The sequence below is a fragment of the Hypanus sabinus genome, chromosome 7 (assembly GCF_030144855.1).
Source record: "Hypanus sabinus isolate sHypSab1 chromosome 7, sHypSab1.hap1, whole genome shotgun sequence".
Taxonomy (NCBI): domain Eukaryota; kingdom Metazoa; phylum Chordata; class Chondrichthyes; order Myliobatiformes; family Dasyatidae; genus Hypanus; species Hypanus sabinus.
Window position 1 is genome coordinate 35,325,160 of NC_082712.1, and position 21,491 is coordinate 35,346,650.

At 38.7% G+C, this 21,491-nt stretch overlaps 1 protein-coding gene across 1 annotated transcript in view; it reads right to left on the minus strand.

Moving 5' to 3' along the window:
- The window catches only part of jmy (junction mediating and regulatory protein, p53 cofactor), a 108,834-nt gene that overhangs the window by 10,095 nt on the left and 77,248 nt on the right, over positions 1-21,491 (minus strand). The window contains exons 4-8 of the mRNA XM_059974462.1: positions 13,683-13,852; positions 12,837-13,002; positions 12,023-12,210; positions 8,253-8,336; positions 7,392-7,478 (exon numbers count right to left, since the gene is read on the minus strand). Of these exons, the coding sequence (XP_059830445.1) occupies positions 7,392-7,478; positions 8,253-8,336; positions 12,023-12,210; positions 12,837-13,002; positions 13,683-13,852 (695 nt within the window). The remainder of the gene's footprint in view (positions 1-7,391; positions 7,479-8,252; positions 8,337-12,022; positions 12,211-12,836; positions 13,003-13,682; positions 13,853-21,491) is intronic.

Consider the following 21,491-nt stretch of genomic DNA (forward strand, 5'->3'; position numbering starts at 1 on the left):
GTGAAGCATTCAAACTTACTGTCAAAAAGACTTCTTGGTCAAGCTATTCCATTACAGACACTCAGTGGCCACTTTATTGGAAAATCCTGTATTTAATAAAGTGGCCACTGAGTGCATGTTCTTCTGTTGCTGTGGCCCACTCACTTCAAGGTTCGACATGTTGTACGTTTAGAGATGTTTCTTTGCCAAACCACAGTTGTAATGCATGGTTATTTGAGTTACTGTCGCCTTCCTGTCAGCTTGAACCTGTCTGGCCATTCTCCTCACACCTCTCTCATTAACATGGCATTTTTGCCCACAGGCATACCATTCTCTGTAAACTCTACGGACTGTTGTGCATAAAAATCCCAGGAGATCAGCAGTCTCTGAGATACTTGAACCATCCCGTCAGGCACCAACAATCATTCCATGGTTAAAGTCACTCAGATCACATTTCTTCACCATTTTGAAGTCTGGTCTGAACAATTACTGAACCCTCTTGACCATGCTTGCATGCTTTTATGCACTGAATTACTGCAACATGATTGACTGATTAGATATTTGCATTAATGAGCAGGAATACAAGTGTACCTAATAAAGTAGCCACCAAGTATATAAAATTTTTATTTATCCAAACCTTTTGCATAATTCAATGCTTTCCATTTGGTGTGGGTAACCAAACAAAATTAGAGCAAAAATAATATTCTGGAGCAGATGGACCAAGTGCTTGTAAGAGGGGTTTAGAATGGATGGGTTCTTGATGCTTGGCATGAATATAGTGGGCTGCAGTACATGTTTCCCTGCTGTATGATTCTGACTATAATGTTTCTAGATATTCAAAAGTGCTTCACAAGCAAAGGAATCACTGGTACTATACAAGTAAATATTGTCACTATTTTGCACTCATAAATTTAAAGTCCAGCCTTTTTTCTTAAAAAGCAGGAAACAGTAAAATTCCAAACTTTGCTTTCTATGTTGCCATGGATTCTTTTAAAATTGAAAGCAGACTGGAGGAGGGAAAAATACACCAATCAGTAAACAATTTACAAAAGGTTGCGCATTCAGACAGTAGTAGAAGGCAGCCTTCGATCCCAGAGGATCATGGGTTTGCGCCACTAATGGACTGTGTCATCTCCAGGGCGCAGGCCTGGGTGGGAAGATTTGAAGAATTGGCTGTTGTCCATGCAGTGGGCTCCCCCTCTCCACGTCACTGATATGGTCCAAGGGAAGGCCAAGTGCCGATACAGTTTGGCACCACTGTCATTGCAGAGGTTGCCAGAGCAAATTTGTAAACAACATCACACTGTCTTAGGGACCCCGGCTCTGGATTTCTTCCTCCAGGTTTACTCCTGAAACCTTTCCCATGGGTGGGTATAGCCACAAGGAAGTGAAGGTTTAAAATGTACCACGGAGAGCATTCTGACAGGCTGCATCACTGTCCGGTATGGAGGGGCTACTGCACAGGACCAAAAGAAGCTGCAGAGGGTTGTAAATTCAGTCAGGCGGTCTTGGGTACTCGCCTACAAAGTACCCAGGACATCCTCAAGAAGCAGTGTCTCAGAAAGGCAGTGTCCATTACCAACGACCTCCAGCATCCAGGGCATGCCCTTTACTAACTGTTACCATTAGGTAGGAGGTACAGAAGCCTGAAGGCACACTCTCAGCAATTCAGGAACAGCTTCTTCCCCTCTGCCATCCAATTCCTAAATGGACATTGAACCCTTGAACACCACCTCACTTTTTTTTATATTATTTCTGTTTTTGCATGATTTTAATCTATTCAATATATTCAATAATGCCCTTCCCTTGGACAAAAACGGTGGCGTGGAGAGAGGAGACTTGCAACTTGGGCAACTGCCAGTCTTCCATAAAGAAAACCTTGCCTAGGTTTGCGCCCTGGAAACTTTCCAAGGGAAAAATCCATGGTCTATCAAGACTAATGTAGGCCTGCACTACACTGTAATTGATTTACTATTTATTATTATTATATATTTTTCTTCTATATTATGTATTGTATTGAACTGCTACTGCTAAGTTAACAAATTTCATGATACATGCCGGTGATAATAAACCTGATTCTGATTCTGAAATCAAGAGTTTTCCTTCTCCGAGGTGGGCTGCTGTCCAAGGCAAATGGGCCCCACCATTCAGACGATAGAATATCCCATTTAAGAGTGATCTTCAAGACTCAATCTCTTACATCTTTTTTCTACAAACAGGAGGGTAACACTTAATAGCCATTTAAGTACTCCATGTCTTTGCTAGCTATCTGAATTTATTTATGCTATCTTACTTCTAAACTAGATAAAAAGTCTATTATCCGCCGTCTCCTGCAACATCTATTAGACTCACTCTGTCTAAACTTGCTACCTCAGTAAAGCAGCCAGAATAGTCAAAGACCTCATCACCCCAGATATTCTCTCCTCTCCCCTCTCTCACTGGACAAAGGATACAAAAGCCTGAAAGCACATGCAGCAGGCTCAAGGATAGCTTCTACCCTGCTGCTATAAATATGCTGTCCCTAGTATGATAAGTGGACTCTTAACCTACCAATCTATCTCGTTACAACCTTGACCTTATTGTATAAGCCAGCTGATGGTTTATTGGCATCAGCAGTGAACTTCAAGGTGAGTGGTCGCGGGTTTGAACCTGGCCGGCTGATTGCACACTTTGCATCTGTGCTGAGTTGAGCGTCGAGCTAGCAACTCTGCCTCGTCAAGAACACACATAAATGCTAAAGAAATGGCAAGGTTGCTGCCTGGTGGGCCACAAGGCACGGAAAGGAACTAACTAACCTTATTGTATACTTGCATTACATTTTCTCTGTAGCTATTGCACTTTATTCTGTAATTGTTTTAACTTTTTACTACCACAATGTACTTTGTAATGATTTGATTGTTATGAACAGTATGCAAAACAAACTTTTCACTGTACATTGGTACACATGACAATTATAAACCAGTTGCCAAGAGCGCTCCAACTTTTCTCTTTTCCTTTCTTCCATCAAGCAGAAGATACAAATGCTTGAAAACATGCACAACCAGTCTAAAGGACAGCCTCTATTCCACAGCAAGATGCATGAGTGGACCTCTTGTACAATAAAGGTGAACTCTTAACCTCACAATCTACCTAGTCCTGGCCCTTGTACTTCATTGCCTACCTGTAATGCACATTGTCTGTAACTAACACTACATTCTGTGTTCTTTGTCTTTCTCATGTACTACCTCAAAGTACTTAAGTTGTGAAATTATCTGTATGGATGGCATGTAAAACACAGTTTCCCGCTGCATCACAGGTACGTGTAACAATAATTAATTAATTTAGAATGGGGTTGAAAAGTAAATTAGCCATGATCAAATGGCGGAGCAGGGTCGATAGGCCAAATGGCCTATTTCTGCTCCTATGTCTTATGGTCTCATGGAAATTAATTACCAATTATTGCCTAAAATGTTGAATTCAATGCATTTCTTGTTCTCCAGGGAGTAACTTCCTTTAAATCTTTATGCAACACACACAAATTGCTGGTGGAACATCAAGAGCAAGAAGCACTGTCGACGTTTCGGGCCGAGATCCTTCGTCAGGCCTAACTGGAAGGAAGGATAGTAAGAGATTTGAAAGTAGGAGGGGGAGGGGAAAATGTGAAATGATAGGAGAAGACTGGGGGGGGGGGGGTGAAGCTGAGAGCTGGAAAGGTAATTGGCAAAAGAGATACAGAGCTGGAGAAGGGAAAAGATCATGGGACAGGAGGCCTAGGGAGAAAGAAAGGGGGAGGGGAGCACCAGAGGGAGATGGAGAACAGACAGAGTGATGGGCAGAGAGAAAAAAAATTAAATATATCAGAGATGGGGTAAGAAGGGGAAGAGGGGCATTAATGGAAGTTAGAGAAGTCAACGCTCATGCCATCAGGTTGGTGGCTACCCAGCCAGTATATAAGGTGTTGTTCCTCCAACCTGAGTGTGGCTTCATCTTGACAGTACAGGAGGCCATGGATAGACATATCAGAATGGGAATGGGACGTGGAATTAAAATGTGTGGCCACTGAGAGATCCTGCTTTCTCTGGTGGACAGAGCGTAGGTGTTCAGTGAAATGGTCTCCCAGTCTGCATCAGGTCTCACCAATATATAAAAGGCCACACCGGGAGCACCGGACGCAGTATATCACACCAACCGACTCACAGGTGAAGTGTCACCTCACCTGGAAGGACTGTCTGGGGCCTTGTAAGCGGAACAAGTGCTACACCTGCCCTTACACTTCCTCCCTCACCACCATTCAGGGCCCCAGACAGTCCTTCCAGGTGAGGCGACACTTGCTTCAGCTGAAACGACTGAAAGTTAAGAAACCTCCAGGGTCAGCCAACATATATCCAAGAGTACTTAAAGAGGTATGTGATTATATATACAAACCTCTATCACACCCCAATTTTCAAAAGTCTTTGAACACTGGTGAAATCCCAAAGAACTAAAATGGGCTAACTTTGTCCCAGTATACAAGAAGGGTGACCACACTGATCCTGGTAACTACAGACCAATAAGCTCAATGTGCATCACAGGCAAGGTAATGGAAGCAATAATAAAGAAGGGGGTGGAAAAGCAGCTGATAAGAACATGGCATTTTAGCAGAAAGCCAGCGTGGGGTTCAAAAAGGGGAAATCATGTTTTACTAATATGCTGGAGCTCTATGAAGGGGTAACTAAAATTTATGACAACAATAAAGTGGTTATCATTTACTTGGACTTTTGACAAGGTAACCCACGAGAGATTAAATAAATTACAGGAGGTAGGGGTTCAGGGTAAGGTGTGCAAATGGGTGCAGAATTTATGAGTTATGATGAGAGGATCATCTTCAGACCTAAATGTTAAAAGTGGAGTTCTGCAGGGATTGGTTTTGAGGCCGCTGCTGGCTTTAATTTTCATTAATGATTTGGATAGGCACATAACAAATAAACTAGTAAAGTTTGCTGATGACATAGAATTAGGGGATGAGCTGATAACATTCAGGCAGCAGAATCAATACACTAGATCTAAACAAAGTCCAGACATGGGCCTGTAAATGACAGATGAAATTTAATGTAAGTAAATGTAGAGTGTTACATATAGTAAGTAGAAATACTAGATATAAATATACAATGGTCTTAAGTTAGAAAGTGCACTGTATGAGAAGGATGTGGGCATCCTGGTAGACTCATCACTACCAACATCCAGACAATGCACAGAAGTGATTAGGAAGGCTAATAGAATGTTGGGTTATATAAATGCGCTCAATGAAGTTCAAGTCTAGAGACATTCTCCTTAAGCTGCATAATGCACTTGTGAGGCCACACCTTGAATACTGTGTACAATTTTGGCCTCCACATTTTGTGAGGGATGTGAAGGCACTGGAGAGCCCAGAGAAGGGAGACTAGTCTGCAGAGTATGAGCTATGAGAAAGATTGAAATTAAAGCTTTTTAGACTAATTAGATGTAGAATAAGAGGAGACATGATAGAAGAGTTCAAAATCATTAAGGGTATAAGTAAAGTGAATGCCAACTTCAAAATTAATCCATCATCAACGTTACAAGGCCAAAGGTGGAGAAATTGAGGACATGGAACAAAATACCAAGTTGTTAGTCAAGAGTAGTACCTTAAATCTAAATTCGACAGATATTCCAACACACTACAGTTGCAAGAAGTTTGTGAACCCTTTGCAATTAGATTTTTTTTGCATTACTCACTCATAAAATGTGATCTGATCTTCATCTAAGTCACAATTATGGACAAACACAATCTGCCTAAACTAATAACACACAAACAATTGTACTTCGTCATTATTTAAATAATTACAGTCTAGGTTCAAATAAGTGTTTGAACCTCTGGGGTAATGCCTTTTACAAAAGCTATTTGGAGACAGGTGCTTCAATCAATGAGTTGAGATTGGAGATGTTGGTTGTAGAGGTTCCCTGCCCTTTAAAAAACACACACAAATTCAGGTTACTGACAGAGCCTGGTCTCCTCAAGAAAGATCTGTTTATGTGCACCATGCCTCAATCAAAACAACTTTCAGAGGACCTTAGAAGAAGAATTGTAGAGATGCATGAAGCTGGAAAAGGTTACAAAAGCATTACTAAAGGACTGAGTGTTCATCAGTCCACAATAAGAGAAATTGTCTCCAAATGGAGGAAATTCAGTACTGTTACTACTCTCCCTAGGACTGGGCAACCTGTAAAGATTACAAAACGAGCACAATGTGCAATGCTGAAGTGCAAAAGACCTGCAGAAATCTCTAGAAACCACTGAACAAGAATGGTGTTCATGGAAGGACACCATGGAGGAAACCACTGCTCTCCAAAAAAATCATTGCTGCACATCACAAGTTTGCAAAAGGCCACTGGGTGTTCCACAACACCTTTGGGGCAATATTATGTGACTAGATGAGACAGAAGTTGAACTTTTGGCAGAAATGCACGCTGTTATGTTTGGAGGAAAAGGACCACTGCACACCAACACCAAAACCTCTTAACAACTGTGAAGCAATGGTGGGGGGAACATCATGGTTTAGAGCTGCTTTGCTGCCTCATGGCCTGGACAGTATGTAATAGTTGAAGGACAATTGTATCAAGACATTTTGCAGAAGAATGTTCGGGTAACGGTCCATCACCAGAAGCTTAATAGAAGATGGATGACGCAACAAGACATTGATCCGAAACACGAGAGTAAATCAACAACATAATGGTTTAAAAAGAAGAAAATTTGTGTTTTGAAATGGACAAATCATAGTCCAGATCTTAACCTAATTTAGATGCTGTAGCGTGACCTGAAGAGGGCTGTTCATGCAAGGTATCGCAGAAATATTGATGAACTGAAACAGTTTTGTATAGAGGAATGGTCTAAAGTTCCTCCAACCTGGTGTGCAACACTGATCAACAGTTACTGAAAATGTTTCGTTGAAGTTATTGTTGTACAGTTGGAGGTGGGGGGGGTGGGAGTCACATACTATTTCCAACAAATACATGTAATATTGGATCATTTTTCTCAATAAATAAATGAACAAGTATAATGTTTTTTGTGTTATTTATTTAATTGAGTTCTCCTTATCTTGTTTTAGGACTTGCATGAAGATTTGATAGCATTTTAGGTCCTATTTATGCAGATAATGAGCAAATTCTAAAGGATTCACAAACTTTCTAACACCACTGTATGTGAAAAGAAATTTGGCGAACATTGTTGGGCTGAATGGTTTGTTCTTGTCAAAAACTTTCTATGCTCTAATCTAAGTTGTTATTCCACTGCAATATTGTGTGAAATGTAGAATGCACAATCAATAAAGATCTTCAGAGTGAAAAGAAAGTTCTTATGAATTGTATAACTGCAAAGAGATTTATTTATCATGTTACTGAATGGGTATAATGTATGTCTGAATTCAGACTATCATTACCTGTTTAAAGTTTCGCAATCTATCCAATGTTCTCTGTCGCTCTTGACTAACCCATTTACTACTTTTGTCTTCTTCCTGTTGTCGATCCTGCATATCAAAACAAAATCAACAAATTAGTACAGACTACAAAAGAATACCCTTTCCATCTAAATAATCATACTTTTCTCAAAAGTTCAAATACATCATTTAGATCAAAATGTGTGCATTCTTTCTGTGACCATGTGTGTTTCCTCTGGGTGCTCTGGTTAACATCTTAATAATAATCTTGAGGACCAATAGTGTATGTACCTATAGAGAGAGGCACTTGGAATAAGGATGCACCTCTAAAGCCATTTCCATTTCCCAGGGATGCTACAGCCTCATAGTCTCTCGTCAGCTTTACTCAATGGACTTTGGTCATCCCAGAAACTCTGCAAATAATTAGTTATCCCTTCAGAAAGTAACATTATCTCAGCTCACGAGTGAATCTGCAGATGCTGGAAATAAATTAGAACACAAAATGCTGCCTGGCCTGCTGAGTTCTGCCAGCATTTTGTGTTTTTAATTATCTCAGCTATACAGATCTAGCTTCCTGCTTGTGAAGAATGGTAATTACATTTATGTGAAACTAAATTTAATAAAGAAGATATCAATTTTGTATGTGGTTTTCAACCGTGTATATTAACAACTGCACACACAAACAGCAAGCAGGTGCGATGTGAGACTTGAAAATCACATTCTTTTACTTGATCAAAATCATTCTTAATCAATGATTTTATAAAAAAATTCAACAAGGGGATAGCTATGACAATGATGCACTCAATTGTCAGAAAATCATAAAGAACATAATGAACAAAAACTATAAATTGAAATTTCACGCACCAGCTGCACCGCACGTTGGGATCTGTATTCTTCACTATGCTTGTGCTGCTTCATCTTGTCATTGTGGCTTTCAATACAGATTTCCTACAAATGTAAACATTAGCAGGAAAAGTAATATGGATTTTAAATTCAGGTGTGTTAAATTAGGCTGAACCAATGTCTTCAATAACCCTTTCTATATAGAAAACAATCAGCAAGAGGGAACTGAAAAATTAGCAGTAAGCTTACTGTCCAGTAATAAAGGTATTTTATTTTAAATCTATTTTATTCATGAAAATCTCTTTTAATGGAAAGAATGAGAGACTTGGCAGTTTCAAAATAAGCAATACTTTGTGCAATAAATCCATAAATAATGAATGTGTACTTATTTATCAGGGGATTGACAGCATTTTTGCTGCACCGCTCAATAAAGAGATTTCTTTTTCTGACCTCACGTAACATACTACTCAACCTCTGGCTTCCGGTTCCATATAGTCATTATTCTCCTTGCAGAAGCAGATTCATTTTTGATATGCAAAAAGGTGAAAGGTTACAGCAGGTAGACAGGAATGCAAAGCAGTGGTTACAACTGAATCAGTCATGTTATTAAAATAATGCATCCGGACTGAAGTGTCAAGTTGTCTACTCAGCTCTTAATTTGCCTGTTAGAGCATCTGCTCTTCTCCAACTCCTTTACTTGTGCATTAGATGCCAAAGTCAATGATGAGCTGGATGCACTTTAAATTCTCAGCAACTTTCTTCAGCTTTGCAGCCATAACTTGTCCATTCACATGGATAAAAGATTCTTTTCATCAGCACAGGAACAGACCTTTTGGCCCACAATGGTCAACCATGATGCCAATTTAAACCACACATACATCCCTCCTTTCCTCCCCCATTCATGTGTCTGCCTAAATGCCTCTTAAAAATTCCCAGTGCATTTGCTTCCACCAGTTCCCCAGGCAGCGTGTTCCAGGAAGTATTAAAAAGTACTTGGCTTGTAAATATCCTTTAAACATTCCCCCCTCTTAAAGCCTTTAATATTTTTCATTTCCATGCAGGGAAAATAATTCCGACTATAATGTTTCTAGCAGGTCTATCCTCGGCCTCCGAGATTCCAGAGAAAACTCAGCCTCCCAGTACTTTTTCCAAGTACAGTCAATGTTCTGGGCCGAGACACTTCTGGAGGACTGCCAAAAGATCTTCACCCGAAATATTGACAGTACTTTTTCCTATCGATGCTGCCTGACCTTCTGAGTTCCTCCAGCATTTTGTGTGTGTTGCTTGGATTTCCAGCATCTACAGTTTTTCTCAGTTTGAGGCAATACTTGTTATTTTCAGCAGGAAGCCAATCAAGAGCTAGCTCTGGAGACTTGTATGGTCCATTAGAATTGCTCTTTATCTGTCACAAATATATCTACGGATGTAGCTGTTGCAAATTATGTCCTCTAGAGAAATCGGAGCAAGAGGCAACCTAAGCTTCTTCATAAAGCAGCAGCAATTTATTTTTAGTACTGGGCACTGGTCAACTAATTTATCACTCCTGGTAAGTGTCAATGGCTCTGGGTGGGTGAGCACCCAAGGAAAGGTAGTGAAGCTTTAATTGATGGAAGCAGATTAATGTCACCTATACTGGAAACCCACTGGAATACATAAGAGATTACAGATACTGGAATCTGGAGTTAAACACTAAGTGGGTCAGGCAGCATCTGCGGAGGGAAACAGTCATTTGAGGTGTTATGAGTAATGAACAAACCTGATGGACAATGGGGTGCAGAGTTAACCATTCTCAACCCCCCTTCTGAGAACTAGGAACCATTGCTGTTGTTATGCTGCTATTGAGAGAGAGACTGTTGATTTACTGTATTTTGTCTCTTCCTGGGTTATTTACCCTCCACTACTTTACTTTGCTCATTAACATTCCTCAGGAGATGGCAGGAGTGGCCTGATTTGATGGACACAGTCATTCAGAGTTGATGGATAGCTGAAACCCCATGAGTGGGGATAAAAGACAGGTCTGGAGAGACAACCTTCAGACACACCAGTGGACACTGACTGAGTGTTGGGAACCCACAGAAAGGTGGGGGCTTCGAAGACCGAACCAGGAAATCGGTCAGTAAAGCTCACAGTGTTACAGCAGGGCCGGTGGGGACTTGTGTGTGTGTCCACTCATGCCAGAGTGACGAGTCCACCACGGAAGAACGGTCTAGCGGACGGAGGGGTCATAACTGAATGGCCACAACGATACGACGGATTAAGAAAGCAACGGAAGGTTTGTCTGTTGTTGCTGTTACATCTCGCTCGCTCTCTCTCTCTCTCCCCCCAATGATTTCAATACAACAACCATAACCACCTCAGCATTTATGAACTGAACTTTATATTTTCCTATGACAATTCATTTACCCCAAGACATCGATACAGCTTGTTTATCATTGATTATTATTATTCCTACACTTTTAGGTTTATTACTGTTAACTTGTTTTATATGTATATTTGCATTTTTGATATTGTATTGTGTAGTTTACTAATAAACACCTTTAGTTTGGTACCACCAGACTCCAATGGATTCTTCTTTCTCTGCTGGTCAGACACCCAGTTACAGGGTACGTAACACAGGTCAAAACCCTTCATCTGTCCAGTGCTTCCAATTTCCAGCAACTTGTCTCATTTGGTAAAGGTGGTATAGTAATAGTAAATACGACAGCAGTACACTGCTCACTAAGACTTACTGGACAGAGATGTCTGAGGGTTGGGTGGGTGGGTGGTTGGGAAAGCGGCACACAAGTGCAACAGAATGTAAGCACAAGAAGAAATAGGTTTAAAAGATACCTTTTTATATAAACTTCTAAAGTCATATTGATTTTCTGTTTTTGTTCTTTTAAAATGTAGTCTAGAAGAGCCATAGATCAACTGCTCCACATAACAAATGGATATTTACTGATGTTTTTCTAAGAAGACTTTTATATTAATACCGATAATTGTAACTAAATGCGTTTAACAATTTGCTAATGTTTTCTATTACGTGTCGAGACAGAAACCTAATCATTACACAATTACATTTATGAACAACTTACTATTTAAAATTCCAATAGTGCATTTTCAGCAAATTTCTATCCTTACATTTAAAATCTGAAATCAAATCAATTTAAGTTATTGAAATGGGACACTATGTCATCTAATTCCAGCTCAGAAAAATCTTTCTAGCTTAATTTACAAAGTAACAAAATAAAATAAGAATTTTTCCTCCAAATTATGCTATACATATCCACTTTTTATCCATCAATTTAATTAACATTCAAATCAGGCCAGTGAGGTTAAAGCCAGTGATTCTAACATGCTATATCCCAGCATAAGTTTTCAATAAACAAAGCATACTAATTTTTATTAATATAAAATTAATCACCCAATACAAAAAGTGTTAAAAGTATTAGCTTAACTCTAAGTCAACTGAATTAATAATTTGTTCTGCAGTTTTTCTGGAAAAAATAATTATAGTTATTCTAAAAACATTAAGTTCATCAATTGCTTCTCATGACTATACTTCCAAACTTAATATCTTGAGATTAAGTGTCTCTTTGACAGAGTTTGTGATCTTAATCTTATACTTAGTTTCAAGGTGATTCTATTCTGTTTGTAACAGTCTCAAACCAGTGACTTACATCAGTGATCAAGACAATTTAAAATCAGTTAAGATCATAAATGCCCACTCATTTTTGAAGTTTAACGACTACTTTAATGAATAATAAACACAAAGATAATACATAAAGGTAATGAAAGAAGCCAATGCTCACCTTCTTGTTTCTGAGGTAGGCTTTCTTGGCTGAAATGCGACTTCGTCGAGCCTCAAGCTGACGCACTTTTTGCTGCAGTTTCACCAGTTCCATTTTCTGTGGGAGCACTGATGATGCCATATCTTCTGTTGCTTCCATGGCTTCCATGCTTTCATAGGTGTCATAGTAAACAACTTCTTCTCGTTTCTCTATTAAAGTATATAAAGTATTAAAGTTCCACTGTTGAAACCATTAATATAGTTTGCTTTTCAACCTGAACTATGAAGGAAAATTAACAGGCACTATTTCTGTCCCTTTCAGAATTACTGGTGCTCCAAAAATTCTTCTCACTAACTTACATCCTTACATGCATTGTTACTTGCCAAATCTAAATAATTTTTCCAAATGATTGAATTTTAAAAAATGTTGTACTGGGAGGAAGTAAATTTCCCTTGCAGCAAATCAACTGTGATATGGTGAGTAAATGTTAATCAAAAAGTTGTAAATTCTGGAAATCTGAAATAAAATCAGAAAATGCAGAATATGTTGCAGATTAGACAGCATCTGCAGAAACAGAAGCAAAGTTAACATTTCATGCCAAAGGCAAATCATCAGAACTAACTGAAGACCCTTCTCTTGATTTCCAGAATCTGCAGCATTTTGATTTTCATCAATTAACTACAATGGTAAATAAATATGTTTAATGAAAGCTTTTTTCCAAAGTTAACATTATCAGCAAAAGGAGAGTATGAACAGGATATAGAGCTTAATGGATCTGAACTTGTACTTTACTTCCACTGACGAAAATTAAGATTAAATTGACCTGTGAACGCACCTGTAATAAGTCTCTTAATACTTTCAAGTTGTGCTGTTAATAGTAGTTCCTCACATTTTAGAATCTCAAACTGCACCTCATACAACTGAAGCTGCACATCATAATAGTCAGCTTCTAGCCAGTCCAGCCGTGCAATGGCATCTGTGCTATTCTGAAGACTTTGCATCTACATTAAAAGATAAATAGTAATCAGGCAATAACTATAAACTATAGATTTTTTAACTCACTGAAAACCTGTAGTGCAGAGAGAAGCACAAATAATGTTAGTACAACAATTATTACCCTCTGCTGTATCCTATCTATAGTCATCAATTAAAAACAAATGGAACTTCTTAGGTCTAAAAACTTGAATTTAAATCATTAATAATATTTTAAGAATGCCTAACAGATTAACATACTATTTGTATTCGTTATCATGTCAGTTAATAATCAGCTGAACAACGTGCATTTCAGTAAAATTACTTTAACTTCAAATTTTAAAATGACAGTTTTAAGATAGATATCTGCAGTAGGTTCCTTGATGTAATCAGAAATCGGTGTTTCCTCACTGATCACACAAAGTTGATTTTAACCATTAGTCATATTAATATCATTCACTAGGATTACACTTTTGCTTTTAACTGATTATCAAACAATACTACCTCCTCACATGACTCACTTCACTATTTTTGGTATATTAAGAATAAGAGGATTCTAATTTTGGATGATAAAAGAATGCTTCTACATTATATGATTACAGAATTCCTTTTTAAAGATACTAAGAGAATATAAAACTCTCCCATTGATTTTATATCATCTGCATTATTTATTTTAATCTTCTTGATTGTTGAAATATTACAAACATACTTCATCCTTAAGCGTTCGCTTCTTCTGCTCCAAACAGATCTCCTTTGCTCGCATGAGCTGCAGAGTTTCCTTTGCAACCGCATACTGAAGCTTTTCCATCCTTTCTACTGCCATAGCCCAGGCTGCTTTCCCACATTTCTTCTGGTCAGCCCGCATTCGATCATATACAGCTAAAGTAAAGTAATAAATAATGATAAGTAACGCCACTGTGTCTTTATTGTGCTGTAACATTAAAAAGAAGCACTGGTCATTTTCGTGTTTGAAAGACTACTCTTGATACAGCTTTTGCAAACTTCCCTGTAGATTTTTTAAACTGCCCCACTATCAATAACTAATTTGGCTTACATTGTCTTAAAACTGGACTGTAAAGCATGAACTAGTTTTCACAATCTGTTTTACTAGCTCTGTTAGGTATACATTTACTTTTAAAGTTTAGGTATTGTAAAGATACCTGCAGATAGATGGAAATAAGATATAGATCAGCCAGGGTCTAACTGAATAATGAAATGGGAATGACAGACTGAATGGTGAATTCCTAGCTCTAAGTTATTTCTGTTGCAAGTTAGATTTATACATACAAGGAACTTTGTTGTTGTTGTTGAGTGCTTTCAAGTTATCATCAACTCATGGTGACCCTATCGATAGTATCCATAGAGTTTCTGAGGCGAGATAGGGAATTAGATTGTCAGTCCTTTCTTCCGCACAGATACTGCTGCTGCCCAGGTTGGTACCTAGCCGGATTTGAACTCAGGACCATCCACCTCAAAGTCCTGCTCTGGCATCAGCACTGGACTTCCCACATGGTACTTCAGCTCATCTTAAATAACCTATCCAAAAAACTTTGTATTCAGCTACCTTGGTATCCAACTACTTCTTAAATTATGCTTTGTTTGTCTCTACTATCTTAGCTGTAAGCCTAATTCTTGTGATTTTATTTTATTTGGTTTTCCATTAGAGCACAGAACAATATATTTGATTTGTTGATCTTCTGGTCAAGATGGCACCTGCAAACAACACTCCTTTGGCCAGCATCTTCTGAACAGATCATGAAACCATCTTTTTCACTTGTTTTTTTGCTTGGTTCTCATCTTAAATGTGATTATGGAATAGTGGGAGCCTGTGTTTTGCAGTCTGGAAATCGAATAGGTGCTTCAACGCTCTGCAGTCTCTGACAGGATTCCGGGAGGCAGAGGCAGCATGAGCAAACCTCGTGGCAGGAAGTGTGTAGGATGGTGCACAAACTGATGTTCGAGCCCATTTCACTGATTATAGTTTCCATTGTTCGCAGATTAAAGCAACATGGGAGTTTGAAACATCAAGATGAGTGCAGATGTTTGGAGATCGTTTGGGTGCTTCAGTGCTCTGCAGTCTCAGAGGCAGAGCCAACATGCAGAAACTTTGTGGTGGGCAAGCTGCAGGATGGGGCGCAAGCTGATGTTTGACTCCATTTCACCGATTAAAGTGATGAGGAAGATTGAAGCACTGAAGCAGGTGTGGAGGGGTGAGCACCAGCTGCCTGTCTTTTGATCTCTCTGTACCAGAGAGGGAAAAGTCTGCTGCTGGGCTCACAAAGTGTTCCCCAGGTTTTTCTGTATTTTGGATTTGGACTTTGGACTATAGACTCTTTCTTTCAGTCTTATGGTTTTTACGTTCACCCGATCTTCTCATATTTTTTGAGCAGGAAGAGGAATCTGGGCGTTGATGTGCCTGGTCCATTTTGTTCGGTTTGTATTTGAGGGAGGAGGGATTTGGGGGTTGATGTGCCTGATTTGTTTTGCTCTCTTTTTTTGCGTGAGAGGAGGGATTTGGGAGTTGATGATCGTACTGCCCTTCTTTTCTTTCTTGATTTCATGGCTACCCAGAGAATTGAAGAATTTCAGAGTTATATACTTTGATAATAAATGAACCCTTGAATGTTTAAAGTAGGAAATATTAGGAAGACATCCCTAATGCTTTGCTGTGTACAATTTAGTTTGTCATGATCTGGATATCAACTATTCTATCTAAATCCATAATGATATTTCACAGACAAATGGTAGTGTAGTAGTTAAACCTCTCAACTTACACAAGGTGCCTCTGTTGGGTCGGAGTCAACCATGGATGATGCCTTCCAGCTTTCTACATGATACGCAAGCCAAGGCATTATGATATGGAGAGCAAACTTCCCCTCTGCATGCAGCTAATGAATCCAAAAGAATGGAAGAGACCAATACAGTCTGGCACCAGCCATGTCACAGGAGTCAGCGATGTACTCAATTCAAGACTGCCTTATGGACTCCAGCTCTGGATTTTACCTCGGGGTTTACTCCCAAAGAAAACCACAAAGCAGCAAAGGTTTGAGATCAGAGTTTTCCTTCTCCTAGATGAGCTGCCAACCGTGGCTGATGAGCCCCATCTGCCCGAATTGACAGGTTTTAAGGAGCTAGTAACCCGCCTTTTGCTCCTTCTCCTGTCAGTAGAAATAGTTATGTGGGGCTTAGCAGCTAAGCCACACGTGAAGGCCAGGAGCTGGACTTGGTTGTCAGAGGCTATTTGAGACATACACAATTGGGAACGTTTAATAGTTAGTGGGAGTTAAACCTCACTAATACCCCGGGCTATAACAAACCTTAAGGAATCAAACAAAGGAATTAACATTGAAAAAGCATCTCCTGAAAGCTATACCAGCTAAGGCCCTACAAAGCTTAAAGATTTGAAACTAACTTCACTGAAACACAATCAATTCTCTCTAGTATCTTTCAAACCTCAAATACATCAACCCCGCCCCCAATCTACATTTCTGTGAAGTGCAGAGTTCCCAAGTGCCTCAGCCTATTTTTATATCTAAGATGATTCAAACTGAATGCATCCTTTTCAAAGCCACTAATATCCACAAATAAAATGAACTGGACACAGTATGCTAATTGAAGGTCACCCAGTATTTGTACAAATACAAAGCAGAGTTATCTCAAGAGCAAGTGTTACAAATGCACTTCAAATCTTATTTGCTCTCAATACTATACTGTGTGCCTTTGTGAACTAGAATACAGTTTTCTTATAATTTTCAGCAGTATTTTTAACTTTTCTCTGAGGGATTATTAAATATTTTAAGCATCATTTGCCAATAACAGGGCCAATCCTCCAATACTTCAAGTGCATTCGAAGCTGTGAGCTAATCTTTTGTCAAAATTCACAGCAACTACAAATTGTGAGATCAGTTATTAAAATAATATCAAGCAACACTTTGAGGTATTACTACCGACAGGTCTTCAAACAAAAACAAAGCCACTTATAATTATCGTCTGCCTTTGGCAATTCAAATAATTCTAAATTCAACTTATTACCATTAACATCAAAGACTTCAATATTGTAAAGATATCCATTAAGCCGTCCATAGTCAGGATGATTGTGTGCATTAAATAGCAAAAAGAGCATGCAATAAAAGGGTTTATATGACTGACAACTAAAGATCACATCAGTTGTGCATAATAGTGGACAATTAAATTGCTAATGGAGGAAAAATTCCACAAGAATTATCCATATTGGTAGAGCATGACAAGTGATTGCTAAAGATGAGGCTGAAGCTATTGAGCAGATGAACAGCTGATAACTCTCATAAGCCTTTGGGATCACACAAGGTAATATTTAGATTATTCCACGGATTTCAAAAATTTTCTGAGATGCGCCAGCTATAAGGCACAGCAGAAATTATCCTACAGAAATATATCAGCCTGTACCCCAGAAAACATAGAAAAACATACAGCACAATACAGGCCCTTCGGCCCACAAAGTTGTGCCAAACATGTCCCTACCTTAGAAATTACTAGGCTTACCTATACCCCTCTATTTTTCTAAGCTCCATGTAGCTACCCAAAAGTCTCTTAAAAGACCCTATTATATCCGCAAGCCTTTTACTTGTTTAGCTACACAATTATGACAATATCATCTATCCTACAATGTAGAGTTATTTAGTTCAATCTTATTCACAAAAGTACAGAAAATTGAATCTAGCTCATTTGAATCACTCAATTTACTCATAAACATCAGCAAAGTGATGGAAAATGTCATCAGCAGTCATGTCAAGCAGTAGTTACTGATTAATGCCATACTAATCAATGATCACTTCGGCTTTTGACAGGATCCACATGTGTAATTTCAAAGAAACTGTAACAATGTAGAGGCATAGAGTCATTAACCACATGTGCAATCACTCCAACTGCTCAACAGTTCCCAAGTTTTTCTACATTTGCCTACATAACCTATCTTAAGTAAAGGCACAATGAAAACTGAGAAGTCTGGAGTGAGTGGATATGGAGAGGACATTTGCAATAACTGGACAGTCTAGGATTTGAGGGCATAGCCTTAGAATAAAGAGATATTCCTTTGAAACTGAGAAGGTATGTCTGGGTTTCCGGTGACGTCATCGTCAAGAATGGCAGCTTAAGTCACTAGCTCCTCTGGAAAAACGCATGATTAAGCCCCGTTAACCCATCAAATATAGTATTTTTCAAAAAATATTTGAACTGAAAAGTGGGGCAAGAATAGGGAAAAAGGATGGAAATAAAAAAAGCGACACTGCGGAGCCTGCGGCCGAGAGGAGTGCAGCGAGTGGCTCTCCTACCCGACCGCGTGCTAGCAAGGCAGACGCTGGGCCTCGTTCAGGCGAAGTGGCAAATATAATCGAAATTCTGAAAGAGATAAGGGAATTCCGGAAAGAAGTAAAGCAGCAACTACATGATATTAAGCCAACGCCAATCAAAAAATAGCGGTGGCAGAGACTCGAATTGAGAAGGTGGAAGATCGCATTCAAAACGTTGAACGAATACTGAGTAAGACGATAAAAATATTAAATCGCCAAGAAGGTAGCGTCATGTAGGTAAACTGCTTGACCTGGAGGGAAGATCATGGTGGAAAAATATCTGAATCTACAACGTTCCCGAAGGAGCGGAGGGCTCGTTTATGACGGAGTTTGTCGGAAAGTTGCTGTGGGACGCGCTGGAGCTTCCTTCAACTATGGAGCTGGAAGTTGAGAGGATGCATCGTGCATTAGTCCTGAAGTCTACCCAAGATAAGCCACGTTCAATAATAATTAAATTCCTTCCGTACAGCACCAAGGCAGAGATTCTACAAAGGGCCTCGAGTAATAAGAGGGTGTTTTTAGATGATAAATTAATATATTTCGACTAAGATTACCCCCCACGGTCCTGCAGAAACATAAAGAATACCCTGAAGTAAAGCGAGTATTAAAGCAAAAAAAGATTAGATTTCAAACTCCGTACCCTGCTAAACTTCGAGTGTTTTATGACGACGGGACACGGTTGTACGAAACAATGGAAGAGGCGACTACAGACATGAAGGCCAGAGGGTTGCCCATCAGTGTGACCAAACCGAGAAAAAGCCTGGCAGAGGAATTATCCCGCTCCACTTGGGAAACAGTGCGAGAATCGAGAAGGCAGAAGACAGGAGGAGGCCAGGAGAAGTATATCAGGAAGAGACCGGGAGTCCAGGAGTTTCCCAAAGGCAGCCCTCGCCCCCTTCAGAAGAGCCATAAGGTTTGGTTGACTTTAAAAATGTTGAGAAGCTAAATGGAAGCAAAAGTAGACAGTGATATACCTATCTTGAGAAATACTTATTATAATGTGGATTTTATATTACTTAGTTGTTATTCTTTCTTTGCTCACTCCTTTTCCCCCACCAAAATGAGTATATATGTGTGCATATATGTTGTGTGTGTGTGTGTGTGTGTGTATATATATATATATATATGTACACAGGGAAATCTTTTCTGTGTAATGGATTTGTTCACGGACTTTTATGAATACTGTAAGGGGGGCCCTCAACTCACAAGTAGGAGGGGTTATCCCCCACAGCTAGACATTTCCTCTAGCTCAACCCAGGGTCATCTACTAGAGACCTCAGCCTTGGAATCACACGTTCGTTGCCATTTGTGTTATTATTTGAGTTTCTTGGTTCTTATTTGTTCAGGGAGTAGATTGATTAAGTTTTATTCTAATTTCAATGATACACTGACAGATAAATACAGATGGCTAAGGACAAGGTAAAATTAATTTCTTTTAATGTCAATGGGTTATTAAATCCAATCAAACATCAGAGAATTTTATCCAAAATGAAAAAAGAACAAGCCCACGTAGTATATTTACAGGAAACTCATTTAAGTGATAATGGGCATAAAAAAACTAAAGAGAATGGGCTTCACTAATTTGTTTTTCTCCTCATATAAATCAGGACATAGGAGAGGAGTTGCTATTCTTATCTCAAGTAAGCTAAATTTTGAAGCAGTATTTGAAATGGGAGATAAAGAGGGCAGATATATTCTGGTAAGGGGGGAATATAGACAGAAATTCAGTTACTCTATTGAATAGATAAGCACCCCCGGGAAGTGATATTGGTTTCTTTCAGAAAATTACTGATATTATGGTAACAGAAACAGAAGGTCTCCTGATATGTAGGGGAGATTTAAATTTACAATTACAACCAAACTTAGACTCTTCCAATAGAAAAACCTATGAAACAAAATCTTTACATAAGAAAGTTAATACACTTTTTGAGGATGTTGGTTTAATTGATATATGGAGGGACCTTTTCCCCGACAGAAGGGATTACACTCATTATTCTGCTCCACATTCTGTATATACAAGAACAGACTATTTCTTAACATTTGGAAAAGACAAAGACAAAATAAACACCTGTGGAAATGGGACAATAGTGACCATGCACCTATATATTTATCTGTTGATTTTGACCTACAACCAAAGAATACTATTTGGAAACTAAAATCAAGTCTACTCAATGATCCGTACTTTAAGGAACAAATTAAAAAAGAAATTGGTCTCTACTTAGAACTCAATGATAATGGAGAGGTTTCACATCCCATTTTATGGGATACTCTGAAGGCGGTCTTAAGAGGGAAAATTATAGCAATATATTCATTTAAGAAAAAAATAAGGAAGAAAACATTAGAGGAATTACATAATAGGCTGAAGGAACTAGAGATAAAACACAAACTGAATTTGGCACAGGATACATTAGGGGAAATTAAAAGAATTAGGAATGAAATTAATAGTTTGGCTACGCAAGACATCAGGAAAAATACAATGTTTCTGAAACAGAGACATTATGAAAGTGGATCAAAACCTATGAAGATACTGACGTGGAAACTGAAAAAAAAGATAGCAGAAAATACAATTCATAGAATTAGGGACCCAAGAACGAAAATGATAAAAAAAAATAAGCTAAGTGAAATTCAGGAAGCTTTTGAAGTGTTTTACAAAACTCTATATTCCATTCCAAAGTTCCGAGGGAAGCATAACCCAAATTGACACCTTCTTGAATTCTCTAGAGTTACTCACTTTAAGTAAAGAACAAAATAGAACGATGACTGCTGACATAACTAAAGTTGAATTAAAAGCTGCAATTAGTAGGCTTAAATTAAGCAAGTCACCAGGATCAGATGGGTATTTGGCAGAGTGGTACAAAGAATTAAAAAATGAATTAATTCCTGTTTTACTCCCCACACTGAACTGGGCTCTAAAAAAGGCACAAATGCCACACAGTTGGAAGGAAGCGACAATCTCAGCTATACCGAAAGAAGGCAAGGATAAATGGAATGCGGGTCACTTAGACCAATATCCATTCTTAATGTAGATTGTAGATTATTTACCTCCATCATGGCCAAACAATTAGAGGAGTTTCTACCCATATTGATACGTAACGATCAGACAGGTTTTATATGACAATGCCAGACACAAGACAATATACGAAGGACACTTCACATTATGGATCATATACAAAATAATAAAATCGAAGTCG